The sequence below is a fragment of the Corapipo altera genome, unplaced genomic scaffold (assembly GCF_003945725.1).
Source record: "Corapipo altera isolate COAL_440 unplaced genomic scaffold, ASM394572v1 111, whole genome shotgun sequence".
In the NCBI taxonomy this organism is placed as follows: Eukaryota; Metazoa; Chordata; class Aves; order Passeriformes; family Pipridae; genus Corapipo; species Corapipo altera.
The window spans coordinates 1232257-1248221 of NW_020884973.1; the positions used below are offsets into that span (position 1 = coordinate 1232257).

At 45.4% G+C, this 15965-nt stretch overlaps 1 protein-coding gene across 2 annotated transcripts in view; it reads right to left on the bottom strand.

The window, feature by feature from the left end:
- FBXW11 (F-box and WD repeat domain containing 11) overlaps positions 1–15965 on the bottom strand; it is a 68161-nt gene that overhangs the window by 12360 nt on the left and 39836 nt on the right. For both annotated transcript variants that reach the window (XM_027665237.1, XM_027665236.1), the window contains 3 exons: positions 12160–12346; positions 11303–11393; positions 59–196 (listed from right to left, as the gene is read on the bottom strand). In XM_027665237.1, the coding sequence (XP_027521038.1) occupies positions 59–196; positions 11303–11393; positions 12160–12346 (416 nt within the window). The remainder of the gene's footprint in view (positions 1–58; positions 197–11302; positions 11394–12159; positions 12347–15965) is intronic.

The window sequence follows — 15965 nt, forward strand, 5'->3', positions numbered from 1 at the left end:
CAAGGAAGCACAGGCAGCCAGCTGTGCCTGGCAGAGCTCCCCTGACAGCAGTGCTCACCTTGATGGAGTTGTCTCGTAGGCCACTGATGATCTTCTCATCATCATACTGTAAACAGTAGACCCCTTTGCTGTTCTCGGAGCGGCACTGGATCCTCTGCAGGTTGTGTCGCCCACACCGCCAGTTGGATTCTATGGTCTGGGGGCAGGGGGAGAACCAGCAGTTAGTCCCGAGATTAGAGCAGGAATGCTCCAACACACACAGGCAGCTTCCCACTTTTAAACATGCCACCTTTAAATCTCAGCTATGTAAAACTTCAATGAATCTTTTCTCCCCCCTCAATAAAAACACACAAACCACAATGAATTAGAATTAGCACTTCTGTAATTTGCCATGACTAAAGCTGTGTTTAGTGGGGAAAATTATGGTCAGGCAACCTTAATGACAGTTTCCCAAGGAGCCACTACAGAGATACATTCAGTTCCTCCTCCCCCCCCATATTTATGTGACCATCTGACAGAAGCAGCAAAGATGAAACCAGGAGCTCGTACAGCCATGTTTAGTCTCCCCTGAGTGACCAACATTACAAAACTGCTGAGTCCAACAGCTGGGTTGTGTGAGTTCTTGGACCTTTCCTTCCCCTACCCAGCCATATCACCTATTAATTGTAGTTACACACTTTAAAAAGGGATTTTGAGATATGAAAGCCTCCTCTAAGCCCCTTGAAGCCTGATAAAAATAAAACTGAACAGGGACTTTATAAAGTTTCAAACAATCCAAAGTTGCTTTCCTCCTGCTCCTTGTGGAAGGGTAGTTCTGCACATTTGCATTCTGAGAGATATTTTTACAGAAAGAGACCTGACATGCCTTAAAAAGCTGCAAACTATTTTACAGTAGAACCAGGATAATTTTTGTGTTTTAATCAGCTTTATTACTTGTTAGACAACCACTGCTGGTTTCAAAGCCATGTGGGATTTTGGACAGGAAGCTTGTAACAACAACCAAAGGGAATGTGTGCACAGAACTCCAGGCCAACACCTGCAGCACCTGGACAGGCTGGAATGTTTTCACCTTCCAGCAGAGGCACCAGAACAGGCCACTTATTTAGCAGTTTCTCAGGTATTCTCCCCAAATACTGCAAGGAATCCTGGGCAGAAGCTGATTGACTGCCAGTTTGTTTGAAAAAGCATATTTATAACCCATATAATCCTATAATCCCAACTTTCAAAGCAATAGCAGGCACCTCTGCAGCTCCTCCAAGACTCAAAACCAACACTTAGCAAAGACAGAAGTGCAGTGTGACTATGACATCTCAATTCTAGGAAAGTATCTCTGCTTCAGGGGAAAACTAACTTTCCACTTCGTTTTTCATGCATTTGCTCCTTCAATTGTCTCCCATTATGCAATTTGGAGAGAATTATACACAGTCATAATACAAACCTGATGTGCCCCAGGAATTTGTCTAGATCATAAATACCAAGAGATGCTTCCAGAGGAGCAGCTGACAAGCCACTCATCCTCTCTCATTCTCTTCCAATTTGGTGGGGAAGCTGATGAAATTAGGATAATGAGGCGGCTGTCAGTTTGGGATCAGCTTCCCTGGCCAAGCAGTGCACTGTTGACTGTCAGACTGGGAATTGGGCTCCAATCTGACACTGCTCTGCTTCAGCCTTGGAGGGAGAAGCTCCTCATTATGCTCCTTGCTCAGCATGGGATAGAGGGGGAAGGACAGGCAATTTTCAGGCTTTATCTGAAGATTTTTCATCTGTACTAAGTGGGCAGGACTGCAGCTCATTAACTCCTTTGCTGCTCCAGAGGTGACCCTCAGAAACAGGAGAGGACTGCAAGCAATAACAGCAGGAACCAATGCAATTATAGATCTGAAGGTAGATTTAAAAATGCAACAGTAACACTGAAGAGCCAGGAGCCAAAGCATCAGAGATCTGAGTTCGCCAATTTAAACAGTTTTACAAACTATCTATGTTCAGATACTCAACTCTAAGAAGCCTTAGGGGAGAGCTTCCCTAAAGCACTGTTCTTGGAAAGCTCTGCAAGGAGCAGTTGCACAAAGCACGTGCCAGATGAGCTGTGAGAGCTCCAACACTCTGTGAGCACTTTCACACTCCAGCTTCCTGCGACAGCCACTCCCAAGGGCTCCAGAACACACCGGGAACACCACAAATCCCAGCTGCTGCTGCTCACAGTCCCCAGCCACAACAGCAGCAAAAGTTCACTCAGCAGACACTGGGGACACAGGGTGCCTTAATTCTTACAAATTCACTATAGGAAGCTACTTAACACACTCCCTGTAAGGAAATGATGGCTTCAAATAAAGGAAACTGCAGTCCCATGTATATCCCTGTGAAGGCACTGTAAAGCTGTAAGTCACATGCAGGTGCACATTTTAATTCTGTGAATAGAGGTCATTTCATGTAGACATTACACGGGGTGGCTACTGTGGGAAAATACTGCATGTTTGTTGAGAACTTGTAAAATCCCCTTACACTGCGTAAATTCTCGGTGTGCTGGGAAGGCAGCCACCATACACACAGTACACAGCAGCACTGCAATGGGCAGCAGAGTGAAACCAGATGTGGATGTATAGAGAAATAACATTATTTTAGATGACTGAATAGGGCTGAGTGGGTGGGCAACCTGGAGGACCCTCCGAGAAGGAACATGGTTAGTACAATACTGGAAACCACATGAAAGCTTTTTGCTCTAGGAAATTTCTGCTTGTTACTCAATTGTGCAGTTCGTAAAAGTCTTCATCTGCAACCTCCTTCCAGGAGATATCTGACTGACCATGGATACACTGAGCAGGTGGGCAGCGAGATCACTGTGCTCATAGACTCTCACAAACATCAGGGACTCAGTGAAGAGTCCCACTGTTTATTCACTGTTTATTCATGTGTTTATGGTTCCAAACCTAACACCAATATATTCAACACTCACTACTGTATTTTCTACAGATCCCCTCAAAAGTCTCCAACTGCCTCTGTTCTTGGCTTTCACAATTAAAAGCAAGATGTTGCAGAACAGTCTCCTGAGTTCACACTTAGTTCTCACCCTTTGCTAAATGCTCACCAGAGCAACAGCAGCAAGTAGCTGACAAATGCTGTACAACCAACAAAATTCGGGCATACAAGGGATAAAGACCAAGCCAAAGCATTTCCCACAGCAGGAGAGCCATTTGGCAGCTGAAGTGGTGCATAAATAGATATGGAAAAAAGGCATTTAATGAGAGGAGTCCACATAGAAAAAGCAGTCCAAGATGTAGAGGTAAAGTCAAGCCTTGACCATGCCAGAATATATTCACTGGTACAAAGATGCACAGTGCAAAATGATGCAATTCATCTGCATTAACAGCTGGAACTATACATTAGAAGTGTTAAGGATGACCTACTACAAACAGGGTTTTTTCCCACTGGATAATGTACACTGTGTTCAGCTCCTTGGTTAACAATTGCATTTTTATCCTTGTGAATGTTATTGCAGAGTAAGTGGGTTTATCTTAATCCCATAAACCAAGGAGTTTCTGTTCCCTCTGAATACACAATTCTTCTGCAGGACAAATGGGGCAGGAAAAAGAAGAAGGAACGCACACATTTGTTACGTACACAGGGATTTCTCTGACGCATTAGCTCTTCACGTGCCTTCTTCGAAGAGAAAAGAGAAAACCCCTCCTGACCACGGCAGAGGAAAGGCAGAATTAAGGTGGGGATGGGGCACAGGATGGACCCGATGGTCTAGGAGGTCTTTTCCAATCTCACTTCTAGGATTTTACCATTAAGGATTCTGCCTTGCGCTATTAATTCTCTCATCCTATCCCACAAAAAGCCTGAACCAACCTGATCAAACAATCATTTACTTGGAAAAGCCCTCTGAGATCATCCAGTCCAACCATTCCACAGCACTGCCAAGGTCACCACTAACCAATGTCCCCAAGTGCCACATCCACACGGCTTTTAAATCCCTCCAGGGATGGGGACTCCAGCCCTGTCCTGGGCAGATGTGCCAGTGCTTGATGAGGAAACCTTCCTAATATCCTAAACAGCCCCTGGTGCAACATGAGGCTGTTTCCTCTGGTTCTGTCCCTTGTTACTTGGGAGAACGAGACCAGCCCTACCCTAGATTATCCACATTAAAACTAAACCCTGGAAAAAACAAAAAGTTACATGGAAGAAACTGCTGCCATGTTACACTGGAAGAGGCAGTAAAGAGTAACAAAGGAAACAAATACATGGAAATAAACGCAAACAAAGGTTAATTCACAAAAGTGATCAACTGGGTTTTGGTATTTATATCACTTTATGCAAACAGAAGAGTCAAGTAAGAATAAAAACCACCTTCATGAATAATAACTGGTAGCAAGTCAAACAGAGAAAGAGGGATTCACTATACCCCACTAACATATAAGGAATGTTAATTTTATGCATATGTATGCAGATATTTCAAGTTCAGCATGCATTGTTTAATACAAGCAGAAGTGCCACTTTCACACACACACATACAGAAGGGGGGAGATTTCTGGGAATTGGTAAGTGTGTTTCTGGCATGATTCAGAAAAATCCCAGGATAGTCAGGCTGTGTTTTTAAGAACAGTCCCAAATTAAAGTGAGGCCAAAAAAACCGGAGTGTATTACTGAGAGCTACTCACACTTGAACACTACGTGGGCTTTCAGCTCAGTCTGGGGGAAAAGAGCCCTTCCAGGATGGACTCCCAAGACCAGAGGAAAAGCTGTAAACAGTCCAGAAATCTAAACAACTCCAGAGTAAAAGGAAACGGAAGCTTTCCCCAGCAAGTGTCTTGGCAGAATTTGAGGCCTAAGATCCAAATGTGACAACACAAACTGATGAGTGTGGTCCCTTTCTGCATGAGACTGATCCCATAAGGATGGAGCTGCTCCAAGGTCCACAAGTGCAACCATTCCAACCTCACTGCAGTTTCACTGATTACTGCCAAGGAAATGAACTGCAGCTCATCCTGTCCCCACGGTCTCATTCCTGGATGCTGTGCTGGTCAGCCTTTGATGGGACACCAGTTGTTCTGCCTCCCCAGGGAAGGAGTAAAGAATCCACTCAGCTCCTCCTCAGCAGTCCCTACAACAGGAGGATGCAGATGGACAAAGCAGATGCTCTCCCTGAATCACAGAACCATAAAGACCTCCAAAATCATCAAGTCCAACCCTTGATCCAACCCCGACATGGTTCCCAGACCATGGCACTGAAGGTCTGTCCTATCCACCTCTGCACACACAGCCACAAAGCACAGGAGCCCAAAAGGGATTCAAGGGCAGCACCTGCTGAAGGAAACCTTTCTCATGCCTGCAGTGCCATGATCACAGTAACACACACTGATGGGTCTGGCTGCTTTTCTCTTAAAGGATCCTCATTTCCACCAATTTCCACCAACTAACAAACTTGAGATTAAAACGTCCAGCTTTTATGTTAGAGGTGCAACATCAATATATACTGACTTTAAATGGATTCCTGGTAACACCAAAGTGATGGAGGAAGCAGAAGTACTGCTGTAAGTGCCAGATCTGGAGAGGAAATCAAGCCAAACAGCAACAAAAAGAGAGATCCTCTGAGGCACTTCAGTGACATGTGCCTCTGACTATACACAACACCTGACAAAAACCATGCTGCTGAAAAATAAAATTATTGCACCTTTTAGGTTCCATTAGAGATAACAACTAAGTTCAAGCACAACATCATAAAAACACGAAGTTCTTAGAAAAACAGAACATCCTGAGTTGGAAAGGACCCACAAGGATCATTGAGTCCAACTCCTGGTCCTGCACAGGACACCCCAACAATCTCACTCTGTCCCTGAGAGCATTGTCCAAACCCTCCTGGAGCTCTGGCAGCCTTGGGACTGTGCCCACTGCCCTGGGGAGCCTGGGCAGTGCCCAACCACCCTCTGGGGGAAACAACCTTTTCCTGAGATCCACCCTGACCCTGCCCTGACACAGCTCCAACTGTTCCCTCGGGTCCTGTTGCTGCTCACAAGGGTGAAGAGATGGAGCTGCAGACTCTGGTGAGGTCTGACCTCAGTCTCCTCCTCTCCAGCTGAACAAGCCAAGTGCCCTCAGCTGCTCCTCATGTGGCCCTTCCAGACCCTGCCCCATCCTCATGTCCCTCCTCTGGACACTCTCCAACAGCTTTAAATCTTTCTGATATTGTGGCACCCAAAACTGCCCCCAGGACTCAAGGTGAGGCCACCCCCCAGGGCAGAGCAGAGTGGGACAATCCCCTCCCTGATGCCCCAGGACAGGGTTGGCCCTCCTGGCTGCCAGGGCACTGCTGACTCAGGGACAACTGGCACCACCAGGACTCCCAGGGCCCTTCCCCTAGAGTTGCTCCCCAGCAGGTGTGACACAGGCAAAGTGAGCCAAAAAATCCAAGACAGGGCCCACCCCATGCTGGGGCATCTGAAAGGAGTGTTTGCCCTGTTCAGAGGGGACAGTAGAGATCTGTGTCATGCACCACAATAACTGTGTCCCTGCTGTTCCAAAGCCTCTCCTTTCCTTGGCCAACTTCATTTTTAAGAAATGCCTTTTGGAAAGCGCCTGTGGAACAGAGATTTCAAAGGCTGGCTGAAAAAATTTCTAGGCAAATAATGCTGACCAGATTCTCCCCACACATGCACATAAAGTTTCTTCAGATCATAATGAGAGCAGTACTAAACAAATCCATTTCTCTCAGAAATTATACACTGCAACTTTCATAAACAACCATCTCCTCATGCTGGCAGGGACTAAGGGTGGGAGCTGATTTCTTCCCCTCTTCCAATTGTCCCAAGGCTTTAAAATTTCAGTTCCAGTCCTAAAATCTGAACTTATCCAGAATTCAGATGTTTATCTGATGGCCTGGTACAACATTTTCCTAAGGTCTTCAGAAAAAACACATTTTAATTCTCGTCTTAATTAAGTGGATCTAAGTCTCCATGGAAACCAGATGAGGGCATCCATCATGTGCCTAAAGATAAGGGGAACATTTATGAAATAAGTCTTCTCAACTCACCACCAGAAATAGATACTTGTGCTAATCCTGAGGGGAAAACAGAATAGTTGGCCAAGTTTCACAAATCAGACGGAAAAATTCCAGGGACTTGGGGTTCTGGAATCAGCATCACTGAACTCCCCAGCCTGGTGCCGTGGGATGGACACAGTCCCGTGGGAAGGACACCCGGCACCAACCAGGTGCTCTCCAGAAACAAGGCCTTGCAAACCAAGTTCAGTTTCCTAGGACAACCCCCAAATCAAGTTTTCCCTTTAAAAAATCTCCTAAAGAAGTTTGGCAACTCAACATATGACTTGGAGATGGTCAAAATGACTGGGTCACCTCTCGTGAAATGAAACCTAATTAAATCTTTGGCTTCACAGCGGAGGTGGAGATTTACCACCTCTTTCCAAGAATTTGGTTTCAGATCTCTAATGTCCTCTTATTTTCAAATCCAGTGATTTCAGAAGGGACATGATGTTCCTAAAACGTGTTTGGCACAAAATAAACAGATACTGGCACCATTAAATTTTCAGAGGCAAGGGAAGCCCCCTTTGCCAAGTCACTCACTGCCTGTATTACCTTGGAGATATCACCACATTGTGCTGGCATGAACTTTTGACCAAAATGCAAACAGAGCTCAAGGGAAAGAATTCCAATTTGCTGTTTCTCACTTGTCATTTTTCTTCCCAATTGTTAATTCAGATTTGGGATTATTTTTCAAATTCTGACAGTCAGACAGCACCTTCCCTTTGAGCTTATCTCTGCCCACAACCCAATTTAGTACCAGCTGCAGTGAATTCCAAACTCTCACCATTAGAAACAGTCCAGTAGAATTTGGTTAATCTTTGTGCTCCAGGGGTGTTTTACTGAATTAAAAAATTAAGTCTTTTAACAACAGGTTCTGTAAATGCTTTGGCCCATCACTCGCTCCCCAAGCTCTGACCCTCTGACAGAAACAAGAAGATCTTATTAAAGGTCCAGGAAAATATTTGAAGAAAAAAACATTTTGGTATTCAGAGATACAAAATTCTTCATCACAGTTAAGATGAGAGTCTTATTTAAGAGCTTCTGCACATGGCTGTGAAACATGAAAGAATGGGAAAAGTAAGAAACTGTGGGAGAGCACAACTTGAGGCTTAAAAACAATGAGAGGAGGAAGAAGTTAAGAACTGCTCCTAATCTTAAAGCTAAATTTGGTTGTTATGGTACTCACCCTCTACATTTTTAAAATGTGTTAAAAGCTTCTTTTGACAGCCCTTTAGGGAAGGAATTTGTGAAAAGTACTTTAAAGGGAGATTTATTTGAAAAATTATAATAGACCTTTGCAAGTGGAAGAATTATTGGCCCCTTGACTATCAGCAGAAACACTCAGCCCACTGCAGGTTGGAGACCTGACAAACAGCAATATCTCAGAGGGCTTGAAGGAAATTTGTAAGCAGGGAAAACTGCTGTGGCACAAAGCCCCTGCCTTCCCCTCCAGCTCAGCCGTGCTCAAGAACCAGGAACAGGAATCACACTCCCTGTGTAAATGGAGCCTTGGTGATTCTGGAAGTGGCCACTGGTTTTCAAATAGAGACTTCTCCACTCTAGAACACTGGACACAGCAATATAGGACAGATATTGAGCCATTAGTGTGTCAAAAAAGGAGGCAACAAAGATGGGGAAGGGCCTTGATTTGAAGGCGTGTGAGGACACTGAGGGCACTTGGTGTGTTCAGCTGGAGCAGAGGAGACTGAGGGGAGGCCTCACTGCAGTTCCAGCTGCCTGGGCAGGGGCAGAGGAGGGGCAGGGACTGAGCTCTGCTCTGGGGGGACCAGGGACAGCAGCCAGGGAATGGCTGGAGCTGTGTCAGGGCAGGCTCAGGTTGGATCTCAGCAAAAGGTTCTTCCCCCAGAGGCTGTTTGGGCACTGCCCAGGCTCCCCAGGGCAGTGGGCACAGCCCCAAGGCTGCCAGAGCTCCAGGAGGGTTTGGCTGATCCTCTGGGGCACAGGGGGTGACTCTTGGGGATGGGCCTGTGCAGGGCCAGGAGTTGGACTGGATGATCCTGGTGGGTCCCTTCCAGCTCAGCACATTCTGTGTTTCTGTGATTTATTTCTTAGTTCAGGCAAAGAGAGGCTTCAGTTCCTCTTGCTCAAGTGAAGGTCAGAGGCAGGAGCCCAGAGCTGACAGGTCCCTGCTTTACTCTACTTCCCAAGTGCCCCCGGACCATGGATGGTGTTGAGATTACTGCCAGCACCTTAAATTCAACCCCAAGTGATCGACAACCATCGACAACCACCAACAACCGAAGTTTTTTCATGGGTTTATAGAAACAAGCACAGAAGGGAAAGCACAGAACTACAGGAGGTTTTCCCTGAACAGCCTTGATTCTGCTTCTCTATTCCTTTCTTCCTCCACTTGAGCCACACAGGAGTTCCCTGCGTGCCCCAGGAATATTTCACTTCCTTATGAATGGAAGCATTGGACAGAAACTACAAGAACCATAGGAAGAAGCAGCTGGATCACCAGGCAGCTTGGAATGGGCAGAAACTGCAGCAACAGCTCCCAGCTTGCTCTCTGCAGTGCAGAGAACACAACTCTATTTCTTGACTTCCAAACACCAGGGTGTTTTCTCTCCATTTTGAACAGATGAGTTCTTATTTACCAGGCTGTGAGGTGCAATTTTTTCTCCTAATTTGAGGGTTTAATATATTTATTGTTAATTTAATGAAATTCAAGGGTTTTTTTAAGAAACAGGTTCATGACTGTATCTTTTTAATGGCACACCCTTTCCCCACTCTCAGACTGACCATTTTTCTAGATTTATTATTGATATTGGGGATGAGAAAAGCACGGAGGGTTTGTTTTTTTCCTACTTATTTCATTCTAGCAAGAACTGTCCAATTCAGGAGCTTTGTTTCTGTGCACTGCACCAGCAAATCTACAGCAACTGAAGAATCACAGCATTAAAGAGCAGATTGGGACAGTTCAAAAGGCCTCAGAAAGTCCTCAAAACACCTTCAAGGAATTCTCTCATCTTTAACAGTAACAATCCCTACACAAATGTTCCACTTACACAAATATATATATGAGTTTCAGAAGACCATCCTTAAAAGCGTGAGTTACACTAACACCGAACTCTTTCAGTGGTCTGTGCAAAAGTTTTCATGCTGCTTTTTGCCCATTTTCTTTACAGAACTAGGCCAGAATTGTGCAGAAAGCAAGAAAATATCACAGTGAGAATTCCTCTAAATCCCATGGGCTTCTGCTGATTGCAGTATCACTCTCATTCCTTACAGGGAGAAGACATCAAATAACAAAGTGTATCATTCAGCTCACAGGTAAATATCAAGTTTGGTCATATCTTGCCTAGGCTGCATTGCATGCTTAGTTCTTTATCTCTGAATGTTAATAAATTATGTAGCAAGGTTTATAAAAAGATATTTGAGAAGTATATTATGCCTTCCAGCAGATCCGTTTCACAGTCAAGTTAAGAGCTCTGGATAATTTTGTTTCCTGACTGCCAAGGAACACAAATTGCCATTTGCCATTGTTCAGTGATTCCATTAGTTCACACCTGTCTTCAACACCAAAACACGTGTTTCCCCACTAATGAATTTCAGAGCAATAATTTCACATCCTGAAATGAATCCATGACAGTCTGTGGTGTAACTCCAGAGTGTTGTGGTGGGTACACAGCAAACAGAGCAAGACACATTTGCTGCCTGAAGGTAGAATATTGGGATTATCCTGATTTATCAGAAATACTTTTAAATGACCAAGCAAGCCCAACTCTGGAAATCTTAAACGAAGATGAGCAAAATTTTATATCCAAAGTTTGCCACTGATGCCCCTGTGGGTTTATCATCATAGACCTGGTTATTGTTCCCATCAAACCACTGGAGAGGGGAAAAATCCCACATGGTGAGCAAAGCTGGATTTGCAAAAGTCAGTCACTGCTCTAGAAGTACTAAGTTACATTTTAAATGACTGGAGTTGTAAGGCATTAACCCTCAGATCACTTCCTAAGGGAATGTGACCAGTATACTGAACATTCAGCAATACACGGAACTGTTTGGCAGTCGTGTGCTCTGTATCAGCTATTTTATTAAAATCCATAGTCCCAGAAGAGTTCCAAAAATCTTTAAGTGCAAAAAGGATGGTGTTAACACCGAGATAATGCCTGTACTGTGGCAGTGAGTTGCTGAGAGCAGTAGTGACACAGATCCATTGCTCCAACATGCACCCCCTCTGAAAGCCCCCCAACGTGCACCATTGTCTGTCCTGCAGACAAGATCCATCACAACACCTACCTCTATATCCTGGATTATCTTTGGGTATAAGGACCTGTAAAATGAGTTGGGAGGCCCATCTGTTGGTCTGTTTTTAAACAGGTACTGATCCCTAGAAAGAAACAGAAACACAGTTTTCGTTATATCGCCAAGAATCCAAACTTCAAAGGGATGCAAAGCCTGCCCAGAACAAACCATTACAACATATTCTCACAGGATACCTGGGAGAATTTTTAGTGTTGCTGTTACAACCCCTGTGACTGTGCAATTTTACAAGTATTTAAAATGTCCAAGATTAAAAAGATAACAGGTATTTTCCTTATGGTTTTCCAATCAGGATTCACTGCTCCACAAGGTTTCCAGGCAGCAGGCTGTCCCTTGCTCTGTGCCTTGCTGTGCTCAGGCACACCACTAGAGAGCATAGGGAAACAGGTTTCTGAAGCAGAACATCTCTTCAGATACTTGGAAAGGACAGAAAAAGTCCACTGCCACAAACAGAAATGGTTTCTCTTCGTGAGGCTTCTGCAGCCCAAGTAGCTATTTTACACTGTAAGCAAAAAAGTTGAATTGGAAATACTTCACTTGAGAAAAAGCCCTGCAAACGTGCTGTCACCAGTTTTTGTGAGCTGATGGAATTGTTAGTTCTCCCTGCAAAACAGAAATTCCAAATCTGCAGAAAGACTTAAGGAAGAAAGCAAGTGTGACAGACACGGGAGCACAAAAGGACAAGGCAGGGCAGGAAGGGGAGCTGACAGCTTTGACCACAGCTACCCCTCAGTCCCTGGAGCTCAGCAATACCCATTTACTATAGATTTCCTTTTTGGCAAAGCTCATTATTAGAGCATTGTAAAGAAGAGTTTAGTTGTGAAGGTACTTACCAACCCCTCCTCTCTGACAGCCCCTTCCACAGCGGGTCCGTGCGTACCATCCTCTCGATGAGCTTCTTCCAGAGCATTCCCTCCGAGATGACCCTCTGCCACTCCTTACACACCAGCTCTGCTGCACACAGGGATCTGGCATCGAGATAGGAAAGGATGTTCTCTGCTATGTGATCTAAGCCTTGCTCTGCAAAGGAATAAAGGCAACCAGTCAGTCGGTGCACAGAGAACAACTGAATGAGCTTTGCAAACACCCCAGAAATGCAGAGCTCTGGGGCACTGCAGGGACACCAGAGTCACCCTGTCACACGGGCAAGCACCAGCTACAAACGACTGCAAACACACACCACAGCATCTCCAACGTTTGACACCTCCCCTGCTCTGCCCTGTGGGACTGTCCCTCTGCCCTGCAGGGAGAATGAGCACAAGGCATCCAAAGGGCAGCAGGGCCAGGGAGGGGACTGTCCCCATTCACTCTGCTCTCCTGAGACCCCACCCGGAGCGCTGGGCACAGTTCTGGTGCCCCCAACATAAGGAGCACATGGAACTGCTGGAGCAGAGGCCATGGGGTTGCTGAGGGGACTGGAGCATCTCCTCTGTGGAGACAGGCTGGGAGAGCTGGGGCTGCTCAGCCTGGAGGGGAGAAGGTTGTGTGGAGACCTCCCAGCACCTGCCAGTGTCTGAAGGGCTACAGGAATACTGGAGAGGGACTTTGCATGAGGAACTGTAGAGACAGGACAAGGGGGAATGGCTTCACACTCACAGAGAATAGGTTTAGATTGGGTATTAGAAAGAAATTCCTTCCTGTGAGGGTGTGAGGCCCTGGCACAGGTTGCCCAGAGAAGTTGTGGTTGCCCCTGGATCCCTGGAAGTGTCCAAGGCCAGGTTGGATGGGGCTTGGAGCAACCTGGGCTAGTGGAAGGTGTCCCTGCCCATGGCAGGGGGTGGGACTGGATGCTCTTCAAGGTCCCTTCCACAACCCAAACCATTCTATGTGGTTCTGTGAACCCAAAATTCAGCAGAGTGCACAAGCAGCAGAATGCATTTTGCTACTTCTGGGTACAGAATCTGGGATACTTTGAGCACACAATCTCCCAGCACACGGTCATCTTCCAGCACACACTTTACTACGCAGCAGCAGTAACAAATTAAACTATTGATTCTTTGACCATTCCCTCACATGTAACACCAGGTAATTCGGCTCAAACGATACAGGGCACCACAGAAACAGACACAGAGCACTGAAAGTGTGAGCACAGATTCTGCAGACACTTTCTTGCACCAAACACAAGGACATCTTTTCTATTTAAGCCCTTTTAAGAATCTGCTGGTGCCAAATCCACTCCTTAATTTTCCTCAGGACTCAAGTGGCAGAGCATATGCCAAAGGCACCATGCCCTCTAGCCTGATGTAGGGAGGGGAAATAATGAGTTGGACGGTTATTTGTTAACTGCAAATGGTGCTCTAACATCCAAAGCACTTATCCCAATTCAGGGATTACTGTTCCTAGATCCATATTTAGTGAAATTATTCCTGAGCTACTTACACCAGAGGCTGGGGGGGGTTGAGGCTTCACAAGAGGGGAAAAAAAAAATCAAGAGTAGTAATTTTTTTTTAAACAACTTCAAGTTGAGCAACTCAGATTGTAACATTCCATAAAGGATTTATTGAGGAGCCAATGGATGCAACTGGTTCTAGTATGAGAACAAGTTAAGAACCCTCAGGATCAGCAGCAGTTGAGTAACTCTCAAATCATGAGGGGCAACAGTGCAGCTTCTGCATCCTAAATTCCAGTGCAAAATAGACTTAGGTTAGCTTCCCAAAGATTTCCCAATGTATTTACAACAGCCATATGAATGGATATTATCTTGGCATCCTTCCTGCAGCTGCTGCTCTCCCACTCTCAGGGCACAGAGGTTGAGTTTGGGCACTGCCCATCAGAGTGAGCTCAGCAGGGAACCACAGGAGAACTCCTACGTAACAGGACATGACTCCAAGCAAAAGCCTTTGGCCAGTACTCATCCCAGGAACATCCACCTGGGAGCTCCAGCACTGATTCCACCTGCAGCATCAGGATGTTGGTCAACAGCCAAGAGCTACCACAGAACCCCAGAACAGTTTGGGTTGGAAGGGATCTCAAAGCTCATCTCATTCCATGGGCAGGGACACCTTCCACTAGGCCAGGCTGCTCCAGGCCCCACTGTCTGGGGACTAGGGACACACTGACATTCCCTTCAAAGATCCCAGAGGCAGCTTGGTAACCCCTGTGATCCTTTCATATCACAGCAGGGTCACATTTAGGTATGAAATGCTCTCAGCACCCCAGCACATTCCAGACTGTCAGAAGGGGGCCTGGCCTGTTGATCCAGGACTACATAAGGCAACATGCTACAAGAGATTGTTTCATAGCTCTCAGTTAATACTTCTTCAGGAGCACTGGGCACTTCAACTGGAACTGGCAGCAGAAACAAGCACGACAATAAATAGGATTATTGCAGGGAGCTGCCAGCACAGACCAATGAGGACACCAACCAGGTGAACACTGCACGTGTTTGCCTCTGCCCAGACCTCGTCTCCTGCTGAGGGTGCCTGGTTTAAAAACAGGATTGCAGTTGAGCAAAGGTCCATACACAGAAACCACTCCAACAATGTGCTTGCACTAAATTTAAACAGCAGTCAAACTTTTCTCGTCCATGTTCTAACTACAGCGTCATGGGTCCCACAAAAAGTCACTCATAGGTCTGTTATTTATTTCAAAGGACCTGCAATTCTGCTTTCCCCAAGACTCCCCTGAATCTGAGATCTTGAATAACTCCATTTTCATGAGTAACATGCACTAGTTGGCCAAGCATGAAAAGAATCTGTCCAAGTAGGAAATGATGACCTTTTTAATTTTCCACTTTATCTCATGACAGCCTACTTTAGGCTTCAAATAGTCCTGGAAAACCAAAGGAACTCCTGTTAATTTCTGAAGGAATTAAGAAAGTGTGTCCTCCACCGCACGCTAAACTTGGCATGGCCTCTGTAAAAATGAACAGCAACAGAAAGGAGAAGCCAATACATGTAGTTTTATTCATTTATTCATTTCTTCTACATAATTAGAGAACTAAAAAGAGGCTTTAAAGGATGGTGAAAGCTCCTACAATGTAAACTGGGTTTATACAAATTTTTCAACACCAGTCATAATAACAGATTCAAATAACTGAAATGTAACAATGTCCAAATAACTGGTGGGTCTCAAATCTCACCACTTCCAAAAAAGCAAATTCTCTCTTAACACCACCGTGTCTCAGAGAGCTTTAAGTTGCTCCATCTCCTACATCAGCAGTCTGAGGAAAATACCAGGGCATTTTAAATGCACCGGAACAGTGGCCTGCCAGTCTGCCACATCCCAGTCTTGCCAGTCAAAACAGCTCTGAGATTCTAGATGCTGTTCACTTGGGATGTACTTATCTTACTGTGATGCCATGTGATCTGAAACAGTTCTCGAGGTTTTTGCAGAAAATATAATCATTGCAAGGTCCCTTTCAAGAGTCAGTTTAAAATCATGAAGCCTTAGGTACCAAGACAACAAATTAACTCATTATGAAAGTGGAGGACATGGCTGGTTAAAATGAACAAACAGGTCTGCTGAGTAAAGCACTTCTGACTGTGAAGGTTCCAGATGTGAACAGGGCACACACCATGTTCTAACAGGAACTCATCTAACAGTTATTTTAGACTTTAGTACCAAAGAGTCGTGTTCAAAAACACAAGAACCACCTATCACAGAATCAGAGTGGGTGAGGCTGGAAGGGCCCACAGTG